The following is a 13,804-nucleotide window of genomic DNA, read 5'->3' on the forward strand; positions in this document are numbered from 1 at the left end:
TTGATTACACTGATCACATTACAAATTTTTTTTATCAAACGTTGTTTTCTCAAGTCTATCAATAGACTTAGATGTTTGATTATAAAATCTTTAGCAAGCTGTTGTTACAAAAAAAAAGCCAACTGCATAATAGAAAAATGATATAAATTTTTCACTCCACTAACTTAACACTTAAACATAGATATAAAATATGTTAACTAAAAGAAGGTTCACGTCTATAGTCAATAAATTTTTAAGATTTAGTTTTCTAAATATTTAATCTATGAGTAGTGATATACTAAAACGATATTAGATGCACCACATGAATTATATTATAATAACTTCCGATCCAACAATATAAAGAGTAAATTGAGTGTTAATTTAAACATAGAACAATAATATATATATATAAATATATAGTTTCACATTTTATTATATTCTAAAATAAAAACTTTCTTTACAGATATATATCATTTAAAAAATTGTTAGTATTTACCATCAAACAATATATTATTTAAAATTATAATATGTTATTCAACTATAACTTCATAGCAACAAAAAATTCCACGTGACTCAATCATATGATTCATATACAACAAATGCGTTTCAATAGCAACACACAAACATAATACAACCCTCCTAAACCATAACATCTAAACGTTTCAATATAGTGACAATATTAAATCCAACACATCAGAAATCTAAGTACATAAATACATCAAAATACAATATATAAACTACATTTCTTTAAAAAAAACACCATAAACGCAAAACCACTCTTCTAGAGTCATTAGTTAAAAAAAGACAAAAAACCCCGAAAAAGTCTATGTACCATATGCATAAACAACCATATATTTAAAATCTCAAAACCAACAAAACAAATTATCATAACACAAATATACAAATCCCGCTCGTAGGGCGGGTCGATCCTAGTATGTATATATAATTAATATTTTTATATATTCGGGTACCCGTTCGGTTTTTGGTTCGGTTCCGGTTGGGTTCGGTTATTTCGGATATAAAAATATAGGAACCGTTCGGATATTTGAGGGTATTGGTCCGGTTCCGATTTCGGGTATTTCGGTTCGGTTTCGGTTCGGTTATTCGGTTCCGGTTATTTTGCTCATGCCTAATCATTATCATAACCTAATTTTTTTCTGGGTAATCTGTAACCCAGACTTCGAACGTCGATTTTGGACAGAGATTTGGTTATTTTCAGAGAAAAATTCGACCTTATTCCGTTTAATTAGTTTTGTCGTCAATAAAGAAAGAAAAATAAGAATTTGAGGAAGGTTAGATATTTACGTGGGTCCAGCAACGTTTCTAAGCTGCTGAGTCACCCTCCGTTAACGACGATGTAACCGGTGTTAGGTTAATGCATGTATTTGCCTGTTCGCTCAAAATGCAGGTATGTAATTCAAATTTTAACTCAGTATGGGAAGGTTTTTTGCACGTTACAAAAGTACAGGTATGAATATTCCTAGAACTAACAGTGCGGGTACGGATTAGCCATTTTCCCGAGAGATTGTGTGCTAGGTAGAGGCAAATACGTCACAGCTCATCATGTGACATCACACAATGTTAAGGTATCAAAACGGTTGAATAGCTGGACGTCCTTAGCCGAAGAGGTCGTAGAAGACTGCCTTTTGACTCCACTTGTGTTGATCCTTTGTTACCGTTAGAGGAGAGAGCAATGGGCTGAGATTGTTGAGACGTAGAGGGCTGAGCTTTGGTGGATAACAAAGCCTTGTTCGGCTTAGGAGTGTTCTGGCTTATACACCCCCTCAAACTTGTGGCGGGAGGCTCCACTACACCAAGTTTGTCACGCAAGGCACATAAGAGTTGTTGTGCCAAGAACTTAGTGAATATGTCTGCCCGTTGCTGAGTCGCATGTATCTGATGAATCATCAAAGCACCTAGATCAACTCTCTCTGAAAGTCGGTATCAAAATGTTGGGTTAGGTAGACAACTAACAAGTTATCACAAAACAATTCAGGAGTGTGAGGAAGAGAAATACCCATTTCACCAAGCAATGAAGCCAACCACTTGAGTTCTGTTTTGGTAATCGACAGAGTACAGTAATCTACTTCGGTAGAAGACCTTGAGAGTGTAGGATGTATTTTAGGAGACCAAGATATGATGTTAGACCCAAAGAACGTACAAACACCGCCAGTAGAATGTTATGTCTCTGGTATAAACCAGAAAACTTCAAAACCAAATCAAAATCCATAGATGAAAATTATGTACAATAAAACATCGCAACTCAGTGATTCATGAAAACAGTTGTAATAAAATAATAAAAAATATAAAATTAAACAAAATTAGTTTTTTGGTATCCCGCGTACAGACATAAATGAATCACCTAGTATATACAGTATATATTAAAATTTGAGCTAAGAAAAAACTGGGCATGCCATTAATAAAAATCTGGTACTCATTACCTGTGGTAAAACATGCATTAGCTTAATAATATTTGGGAGTGATTCATCAAGAATTGAATTTTAAAAGAAGTATTTATAATAAAATCTACATGAATGATAAACTGATTTGTTTAGTTAGTGTAACCAAGGTTCTCTCTCTACTTTTAGAGAGAGATTTATTTCTCGATAACCTATGTTGACAGACATATATCTTTCACAGAGGATCAGGATTATCTTTTTTGTTGTAATATATTTCGATCTTTGATAGGATAGTCACTGATCAATAATGATCAATAAGTTAGGTTCGGTTTGTCTTGGGCCTGGGTTCTTAAAATATGTATTGGTGGGACTGGATTCTCAAGTTTGCCATGTAAATACTTTTCCATAATGGAAATTTAGTTAGACAAAAATATGATTCGTTTAGTTTAATTTCAAAAAAAATATAAAAAAATACATGAGATTTATATATTTAGAAGAAAAGGGAGAAAGGAGGTGTATTTTTACACAAACCACAAAACCAAAAAGAAAACTATAAAATCAACTTATACTATCTGCCAGCCAGCATTGAGAATTGTTAATGGGCCGAAATTGAGAGTGAGGGCTTATTGAACTGGTGATTTGAGAAAATTTTATTATATATAAAATCAAAGGAATTTAAAAAAAAACTTGGGATTTAAGCACAACTTAGAAAGGATTTTAAGAGTTTTCGGAAATAAAATCAATAACTTTATTCTTTTTCCTACAAATTAATACAGAGACTTGGTCCCGTCGTGTTGCAGCCAGTAAAGACAGACATTTTCCAAAAAAAAAAAACAATAGATTCAACCATTAATCTCAACCCAGAAACTTTAGCAAGCATCAAATTGGCTGACGATTGAATAAAGAACATGCCATGTTTTTTCATGTAGATCAGCTTTGTTACCAACCAAAGCCATAAACATATCTAGAGCTCCATGCTTTTGCAGTTCCTGTTAGATTTAAAGGGAAAAATCCAATGATTCAGTCATTTAAATCATATGGGTCGAGGAAATCAAATAGTTGTATGCTCTACTACCGCTAGATAGGACTTTCTGCAAGTCTGTTTCCAGGCTTTAGTTCAGAAGCTATTGCATGAATCCCCAAATATAACAGCAAGACCAGTGGCGGATCTAGAATACATTTTTATCCGGGGCAAAGATGAAAACTATTAGCAGAAAATAATATGTGAGCAGGGGCGTAACAAATTTTTGTAAAAAAATTACACTGAATTTGAAAATTTCATCGGGGGCAACTGCCTCTCTCTTACTTCATGTGGCTCCGCCACTGAGCAAGACCATAGATGATTAAAAACCTGAACTTCCTTAGCTATTAAAAGAAAGAATCATAGCAACAAGTCAGTCTCAACATTCGTAAACAAAAGCTTAAACTAAACACAAAGCTCACACCTTTACGCGTTAGCATCTGCTGGAGCTGCTGTATGATTCCAACAAACATCACCAGCATAAACACCGTTTTTGTTGGATTCAAACACACATAAAACACACATCATCTTCATGAATCAGCAAAACCCATTTGGTTTCTCCAATTCTTCAGACAGAATCCCTAACTTTTGTGAAGATTATAATTCAACCCAAGGTGTCGCCTTTTCTGAAATTGGCCTCGAGAGTATTGCGAATAAGTTCTTCCCGTTTATAATCAAGCACTAATGATCAATTCAACAAAATCGAGAAGTAGGAAAGAAGAAGAAAAGGAAAGAACTTGCTTGGAAGAGAAGCAGTACATCCCATAGCTATAGAGCAGAGAGATCGTATCTGGACGTTGATGGCATCAAATTTACATAAACCGTATCCATGAAAAGCAAGTAATCTATTTAGCAAAAATCTGTCATATCAGATAGGAGTCATAGGAGGAATCCATTTCTCATAATTTTCAATTGGTTTGATCACTTTTTTTTTTTAAACGAAGACGATGCAATCCTCATTTTTATTTTGAAATAACATCTCTAGGTGGTATTTTTCTCTCACTGAATTTTAACAACGAATCATTTTTCGGATAATCCAAGATAAATTTTGATAAATACTGGCGTGAAATTCTAATTTTTCAATAAGGGGAGATTTAGTGGGATTTATACAAATGATAAGTCCAATAACCATGGATTTATAAAAACTTTTATAAATACCAAATACAATAAGGAGAGATTTGGTAAAAAACTGGTTTTTCTCAAATCACCAGCTCAATAAGCCCCACATTTTAGGGTTTTGGGGATTGCGAAGGAAAAAACAAAAATGAACTTGCGCCGTGTTCTCGTTGCTCAACTATGGAAGATGGCCTGTTCAACAGTAGCTGGTCCTCCGTCGGTTGTCGTGGAGACCACTTTTGCTAGGTGAATAATGTACTTACGGCCTCGCAGCTGGACTGGAAGGACACGGAGAAGAGGAAGATGTTCTTGAAACTGCGGCATCTTGAAAGGACGGGACTCACAGTAGAAGAAACACTAAATAAGTTTATGAGCGATGATGAGCACAAGAAGAGGAGTATCTTTGTCGTTACCAAAACAGATCTCTACAGCTGGGCTAAGCTTCTCCACAAGGAATGCAAACATCACCGTGCCGTCGAGGTAATGTCTGATCTATTTCAAATGTCTTTTCTTTGATTAAATTAGTAATTGTTTTATCCTCGTAGATCTTTGAGTGGATGGAGAGCAAGAATATGTCATTGACGGGATACAAGCTTGCTTTTTTTATTGAACTCATTGCCAAAACCAAAGGCTTGAAGGCTGCTTATAGCCACTTCCGCAAAATTGAACCAACCCTCAACGACATGGATATTCGAAATTGGAATATGAATCGGTAGAAAAGTCTCCTTTGGGTTTAAAGTTTCTTTCGCACCGTTACATGACTCCAGTTCCTGCTCATCTTCGCAAGTGATGGATGATCGTAAGTATCGTTTGGTTTGGTATCTTTTAATAAGCAAACGATGCAGACTTATGTTCTCTTTTACTTAAGAATTGTTGCTTCGTTTTATGGAAACTTTAAAATCTTAGTTCTTTGTATCTCCGAGACAATCTCTCTGTTTTAAATTTTATAAATGCTGAAATCATTAAAAGGAGTATTTCTTTCCACTGAAGAGTTCTCGTGAACATAGCATAAACGTTGTACTCTCTCTTGTCCTTGCTGCTAGAGTTTCTGTTACTCATCTTCAATAGCATTGTGGGAATATTTCATCCATGAAATATAATGTTCATCATCTTTGATGGTCCTTCTACAAGCCAATTCTCTTGGCTACACTAAAATCTGTTTCAAGTTTATATGTAATCAAGTGTTTATTGGAGCAATCAACTCGAAGAGCTTCTATTCTCGTGTTTTTTTCGTTTTCCCTTACTTCCGGAGCTTTAACCTTTTGAGCATACTGTGTCTTATTCAATTTTTTTTTTTTTGGGCCATTTAAGACTGAACCTTTTAATTTAGTATTTGATATATAGAAAAAAAAAGATTTGATTGACTTAAGTTCAAAACTATTACTGTAATTCGAAAGCGAAGAGATTAATCTATATTATGAATATACAATAGTTTATAAGCAATTTCAATGTTGGAACAAAATAAAAATTCAATTCGAACAAAAAATGAAAATCAAAATTAGGTCTATTATAAATATAAATGAATAAAATATAAGGAATAGTAAGGATTAGAGTCTAATCGACACTATGGATAGACTTTATTTTCATTTCAAATTGGATTATATGAATTCCACTTCGTTCTTCCCTTTTCTAACACTTTAAAGTTTACACGCATTGGTTGACCAAAAAAAAAAAAAGTTTACACGCCTTGAATTTCTCCATCATTATAGTAGGTCCAATAACAACTACGGGTGTTAAATAAGAATTAGTAACACACTATAAAAATGATCCAATGGAACATGATTTTAACTATTTGATATGAATGAAATCTACGATCTCTAGTCTATCTACTGAAAAGTGTTTTAGTTTAGATTTTATAAATGTATCAAAACTTACTAATCCTTATATTTTATTCATTTTATACAAATAAGATTTCTTGCTCATTAGAAAGCGGTTTTATAAAAGGCACGTTGATGAGAAACACAATATTGTCGACTTATCCTATGCTAATCAAAATCTGAAGTTAATGTGTTAATAAGGGTAAAACAGTTTTATATATACAGTAAAACCTTTATAAATTAATACTCGATAAATTAATAATCTCTATAAATTAATAAATTTTGTCGGTTCCAACTTGGGTTGGTGTAAAATATGACACAAATCAATAAAATAATAAGATAATAATATTTTTAAAACTTTCATGTAAATATATAGTCTCATTAAAATAATAAATTAATAATATATCCCTATATATATTTTATATAAGTACAAGCTAAACATTATATTGTTAGTTTTATATTCACAATGAAAATACTTTTATTTTTCTTAATATTTTAATTTATTTTTAATAATATTTATTAAAATTATATCGAAAACCGCGTAACAATTCTATGAAACATAACAATATACATCAAATAAGATAATAAAATAATATGAAAGTCAATTTTCTAAAATTTAAATAATTTATATACGGTAAAATCAAATATTTTCTTATTTTATTAATAAAAATATTTAAAAATATAAAATATCTAAAAAAGAAACTTTTGTAAATTAATATCTCTATAAATTAATAAAATTTTAAAGTCCCGGATGTTCTACTATATATATACTCAGGTTTTTGTAAACCAAAAACGTGTAGTTAGTTTAATGATTTTTAGTGCACAGTACAATAATAATCTGTTGGTCAACATAATATACAAATGACTATTTTAGGAAATTGCTAGTTTGTAGGATATTCTATTGGATTCTTCGTAAGTTTATTATTTTGCATATATTGCATAATGTTAAGTGATTTACTAATGAACTAGGTGATTTTCCCATGATTATACACGGGTATAATTATTTATAAAGTAAATATAGTATTTCAAAGGGCGGGTATATTTATGTTTTTGTTTTTTATTATTTCAAGAATAACTTAGTGGAAAATATAATTAACTCTGAAACCAAAAATCAAAAACGAATCAAAGACTGAACGAGTATCCAAATTTTTAAAATAAATATTCAAGTTAGGTATAGGTAGAAATAATAGGAACCTGAAAAAATTTGGTCCAACTTAGACTATTTGTAAGTAAATAAAATTGTTTCTATTTTAATAGTATTGATTAATTATTAAACCGATTAAACTCAAGTGGTAAGTCAATTATGTATTATTGAAAAGTGTAGATTTTAATGCTAGGTTGAAATATTATTAGATGAAAAAATAAAACATGATTTTGTATTAACACATAACCTTAGTCAAAAGAAAGTAGTCTGACCTAATATGTAAACCGTAGATTTTGTTTTTTAACGTCCGAAGAATAGTTCGGTACAATGTAACACATGATGAAAGAGACCCTACCTGCGGAAAAATAAAAACAGCGCAAAAAGACAACGACACAATCTTAAAGGAAAGATGCAATAGTCTTGTCTAAACGCTTTCTTGACGGAGACGGTTGTGAAGCCATGCCGGTCCTCCCATGGTTAAGTATGATATATGTATTCTCTTTGCTTATATTATTATATCAAAAGTTAATATCAAAATATGATCATCATTTATTCTATTTGCCTATGTTATTAACATATATCAACCGGAGGTGGGTTCCTAAAATTCTGGGATTCAAGCGGAGGTTGGAAAATATGTAAATTAGTAAAATGTAGTTATGGTTACATAATTAGTTTTATATTTTCAAATAGGTCTAATAGTAAGCAAAGTAATATTCCAAGTAGTTGTAGGTGTAATTGTTAAGAGTGATTCTGTTTTAATAAAATAGATTTTAGGGTTTTGGGGATTGTGAAGGAAAAAAAAAATGAACTTGCGCCGTGTTCTCGTTGCTCAACTATGGAAGAGGGCCTGTTCAACAGTAGCTGGTCCGCCGTCGGTTGTCGTTGAGACCCCTGTTGCGCTAGGTCAAGGAAAATGGTTGATGTACTTGCGGCGTCGAAGCTGGAGTGGAAGGAGACGGAGAAGAGGATGATGTTCTTGAATCTTCTGCATCTTGAAAGGACGGGACTCACAGTAGAAGAAACACTGAATCAGTTCATGAGCGATGATGAGAAGAAGAAGAGGAGATTTTCCTTCGTCGTTACCAAAACAGATCTCTACAGCTGGGCTAAGCTTCTTCTCCACAAGGACTGCAAACATCAGCGTGCCCTCGAGGTAATGTCTGATCTATATTTAAAAAAAAAATTAATTATTGCATGTTTTATTCTCGTAGGTCTTTGAGTGGATGGAGAGCAATAATATGTCATTGACGGGCTACAAGCTTGCTTTTTATATTGAACTCATTGCCAAGACCAAAGGCTTGAAAGCTGCTTATAACCACTTCCGCAAAATTGATCCATACGTCAACGACATGGATACTAAATCCAAAAATATGCCTGCCTTCTCGTTGCTTTCGAGATTGGGAGCTGAATCGGTGGAAAAGTCTCGTTTGGGTTTAAAGTTGCTTTCACACAGTCATCTGAATCCAGATGCTGCTGATCTTTTGATAACACATTTCTAAGTTTATGTCACAAAAATAGCTCTCAAAAACTAAAATGACCAAAATAGCATTTTATCTTTTGAAAAATTTAAATTTTTTTTTATTCTTCAAAATTTGAAATATTATCCCTAAACCCCACTCCCCAACTTTAAACCCTAAAACCTAAACTCTAAACCCCAAACTCTAAACCCTAAACTCTAAATCCTAAACCCTAAACTCTAAATCCTAAACCCCACCCCTTAACTCTAAACCCTAAACCCTAAACCCCACCCCTAAACTCTAAACCCTAAACCCTAAACCCTAAACCCTAAATCCTAAACCCAACTCCTTAACTCTAAACCTTAATGTCTAAATTAATTTACCGTTGGGGTATAAGTGTATATTTATCTCTTTTGATAAAACATTAAGTGTTATTTTGGCCATTTTTATTCTTAAAAACTATATTTGTGACAAAAACTTTTTTAGTGCTATCATAGTCATTTTCTCTTTCATAAATGCTGAAACCATTAATTGGAGATTTTTTTTTTTTTTTTTTTTTTTTTTTTTTTGGTAACTCTGGTATCTGGGCAGCCACATTCTCAACTATCCCCCGTAGGGGGTCCAGCGCCCCAACGGAAGGGATGTTAAATCCGTTGTGGCCAAAAAACCCGGGTGGCGGGCAGTACAGCTGTACCTCCTTTACCACCAAGCCACGAGCGCTTGGTTTAATTGGAGTATTTAATTCCACTAAAGAGTTCTCGTGAACATACCACAAACTTTGTACCTATGGTGAAGTATGTGTGTGTGTGACCATTATACAGACAAAATCTGAAATATGCAAGTGCGAAAATTCACAAAACATAGTTGCTTGTGGTTCTTCTCCTGGTAAAAACCAAACTCTGCCTTACGTAAAGTTGCCAGAGTACGATTAACCTCGGAATTTGAAATCACTGCTTATATACAAATAGTTATACATCCATTACACTGCATTCTCTAGAGACCAACTGAAGAAGGTTTACGTGCAACACAAGATCCGAGAGATGAGGAAGGAAGTTTGTGATTTGCTATGCAATGGAGCCGCCGTTTACGTGGCGGGATCGTCCACGAAAATGCCTTGTGATGTGATGTCGGCTTTGGAGGAGATTGTGATGGAGGAGACCGGAGGATCAAAGGAAATGGCTTCACGGTGGCTCAAGGCTTTGGAGAAAGCTGGGAGATACAGTGTCGAAGCTTGGTCTTAATCCCAACTTCCTCCATATCATGTAATGTTTGATTACTAGTTATAAGAATCATTGGATTGTTATTTAAATTGATTTTATATCCACATTGAACGGTTCAAGTGAAGATAATTTGTTTGATTGTATGCATTTAGAACTTATGTATAACTTAATTTTAATTTTTTATATAATGAATGGTTTTTACCTTTTTTCATTTTTCTTTTTTGGTAAAAATGTTAAAATTTTATACCATTTTCAGTTTTTTACAGAATTTACAAAGAGACACTAGTAGCTGAGAAAGGAAAAAAAAAATCTAAACAACACAGGGAAGAAGAAGAAAAATCAACATCAAGAGACCTAAAGAACAATCAAACAATCTTAACTCATAGAACTAAGAAGCATAGCAGAAGTTAAAGGTTGACCAAATGAATGCATTGCCAAATGGAGATGACACTTGATGAAATATGAGACCACTCTGCAACAGAAATTGGCTTGCCTGCTAACGCTGCTCCAAATGATTGATGCCATCTCTGGATAGCTTTGCAAACCTCAGTCGAAGAAACTCAATCCTCCAACCACCACCAGCAGTAGAAAATTGAGTTTCAAGAACTCCTACCACTACTTTTACCAAAAAGCTCTAGTTGCGCCCACTGGGAAGTTCCACCTAAATCTCCAAAAGTTACCATTATTCGGTTCGGCTTCAGAACTAATGCGAACCATACCGTAAACCGGGTGCAGTGAGAGCCACATTCTGATGTTGTTCTTCCAAACCTACAATTAGACTATGGATAAGCCCACCATTGTGAACCAAAAGATTCAACACTGGTGCTGGGATGACATATCCAAACATGAGGTTCCCTCGACGAACTGTCCCTCCCATGACCCACAAGAGGTTAAGAAACGCCGCCTCACGCTAAGCACGAGAACCGGAACTAGTTCCAAGAGCAACGCCAAAGCTACGCCAACGTGGGAGAGCCGGTGAGCAACTCCGACGAACCGGAAAGGAAGACCCTCCAAAAATAAACAACCGATGCAAAACGAACACCAAAAGCGACGAAGACCGAGAGTGACAAGTTGGAGCAACCGCCGGAGGAGACCAAGAACAGGTCATAGACGGCCCGCCTCAACTACGAGAACGGCAGCGGTACACGAACAACACAGCAGCTGTAGCTACTACACAGCAGCCAACACAACCACGAGCTCGTCTCCGGAGAATCTCTGAAGCCCAACAGAACCGGAGAAGGTAGGAGGTCTCACCTACTCGACGCCAAGAAAACGAAACCACCTACGCCAGAAAACTCCTCACCAACCTGAAGCAAGACACCAAGCCACCGAATCTAGAGAGGAGACATCCACACACGACCACACGCTCCCACCGCCACAGAGGAAACAGATTTAGAAATTGATAACCTAGATCTACTCCACTCCGCAACCCAAAATCCGACTTCACCGCCAGTATACCCAAGTACCAACCTCGTCTCGACACCACCACTCCGCCAAGAGATACCTGAAGGTCACTCACCGAGGTAGAGATTCCTCCGTTTCTGCTCAGCTTCATCACAACAGGGCCAGAAACATATCAGCAGGGAAGGATGGACCAGTGAGGAAGCAAGAGATAGAAAGGAAAAAAAAAAAAAGACGCCTCCGGCTGCGGAGAACCACCAGAGCAACCGGAGGAAAGACGAGCTTTTTTTTTTTGAGAGAGAGTTTGGAGAGAGAAAAAGGAGTTTTTTAAAAGCAATAAAAAAACTTCACCTTTTTTTCATTTTAACTAGGGTTTGTTTGAATAAATCATTCACCGAATAATACATGATTTCAATATGTATTTTTAACTAGGGTTATCAACTTATGTTTTAGATGCTGAGCCTCTGCAAATATGATCACATTCATGCATATATATATGTGGATACCAATTTTACTTCACGTGACTATACTTTACAGTATATGTTTTAGCAGACTTCCTGTTGTGGAAAAACAAGAAATAGAAACAGCAAGTAAATTTAAAACATAGTTGATATGAGAATTGAGAAAATTCGCCAATAAGAGATACATGACAAAGGCCCGTGACCAGCAGAGTTGCTTGCTTTGTTTTTATTTTACTAGTGTTGTGAATGAAGAAGGGAACTTGTGTTATTATTACTGTCGACCAGAAGGTCCATATATATACAAGGTATTAGACCGTCATAAGGTCATGTTTATCCTAACAAGATAAGGATAAGGATAAACACTATGTTACAGATATACATGGAATATATACTAGATAAACACATAGTCTCTGGTTGTCTTTATCATGTCTCGGATTGGGCCTGCAGTACGGGCTGGTCCATGGTCGATCATCATTTGGTTTATAACACTCCCCCTTGATCGACACATCCGGTACAGGTTCGTTGCATGCTTAATGTTGCCTCATTAAAACCTCTCCTGAAAAACTCCAAAACCAATGTGGCAAAATGGGAAACCAAGGACAGGAAAAAGAGTACAACACATGAACTCCCCCAGATGAATGCATCACTGTAGTAGACGCATTCCCATCTGGTATCCGAGTCTTCTTGAACGTTGAAGTTGCCTATGACTTGGTGAAGATGATTAGCTGGATTCTCCTTGAATGAACTTGTAAGTCTTGGACGTTGGTATGTCTTTTGGAACTCCATTAAGATGTGGTCAGGATGTACATCTTTGCTGCTGATCACTCCATGTCTTGGTTGAACTGATGGTGCTTCAAACGGTGCTCGGATGGACTTTATAATCTGCAATAAAACTTTACTTGCAGGTCCTTTTTCATGTCCCACGGATTCTCTTTGGTTATATGGCTTTCCCAAAATGTGGACATTCAATATATATTGAGTCATAGACCCAGAACACATACGAACAACTTTACTTCATATCTTTTGTTCATTCGGACTTATATCTCTTCGTATGTGCCAATGGCTTTATCCATTGTAACCAATCATTCTTTATTTTCTTTTGTCGATCCATGTTGAGCTATAGACCTTGTCTATATTCGTTCATAATCATGAGTATCTAAGGTCATACCATCAATAATTATTTGCTGCAATGAAACTCATCACACAATGAATTCGCAGTCATACACTCATGTCCTTTGTACATGGTTATCGATCTTTTCTTACTTTAGCAATGCTTATAATCATTAAGCCACGACCAGACATCCTTCTGGTCACTATCCTGGTTTATGGTTCTCACTTAGGCGTGCTGACTTAATCATACACACACACACACACACGGCTATGATTTTTCTACAGACTTTCCATATGTAAAACATAGCATGTTTAATCAATCGATAACTTGTATCATTGAACCTTTGAACCATTAAACATTTTTCTCTCAGTTGGTATTTATTATGATCACAAGGAATTATAATATTTTCTGTATGGACTGACTGCACTAAGTAAATACTTAGTCTTTCATATTATTTACAGCTGCTGTATATTACAACTTAGGAACAAAACTTGTTCTATGAGAATTTCTTTCTCATATTTCTATGGTACGTTGATATCTTTATCCAGTGATCCATTTGCTGCTTACTACACCATTATTTCTTTAGTAAATATCCAGACAAAATCAAACTTGATTTTCTGTAGTAGCATCCACCATATAGGAGCATATCTCTTTATAAATTGTTCCTTGGTCCTTGTG

General features: G+C 34.9%; 1 protein-coding gene across 1 annotated transcript; it reads left to right on the forward strand.

The window, feature by feature from the left end:
• The first annotated feature begins 9,299 nt into the window (after positions 1 to 9,299).
• LOC111206587 (NADPH-dependent diflavin oxidoreductase 1-like) lies at positions 9,300 to 13,029 on the forward strand. Its single transcript, XM_048758846.1, has one exon. The coding sequence runs from the start codon at positions 9,974 to 9,976 to the stop codon at positions 10,172 to 10,174; it is 201 nt and encodes a 66-aa protein (XP_048614803.1). The 5' UTR covers positions 9,300 to 9,973; the 3' UTR covers positions 10,175 to 13,029.
• The last annotated feature ends 775 nt before the right edge of the window (positions 13,030 to 13,804 follow it).

This window comes from Brassica napus, chromosome C5, assembly GCF_020379485.1.
Source record: "Brassica napus cultivar Da-Ae chromosome C5, Da-Ae, whole genome shotgun sequence".
Lineage (NCBI taxonomy): Eukaryota > Viridiplantae > Streptophyta > Magnoliopsida > Brassicales > Brassicaceae > Brassica > Brassica napus.

Bases quoted from the DNA above. Each gene is read 5' to 3' on its own strand.
- LOC111206587 (XM_048758846.1), top strand. From the start codon at position 9,974: ATGAGGAAGGAAGTTTGTGATTTGCTATGCAATGGAGCCGCCGTTTAC.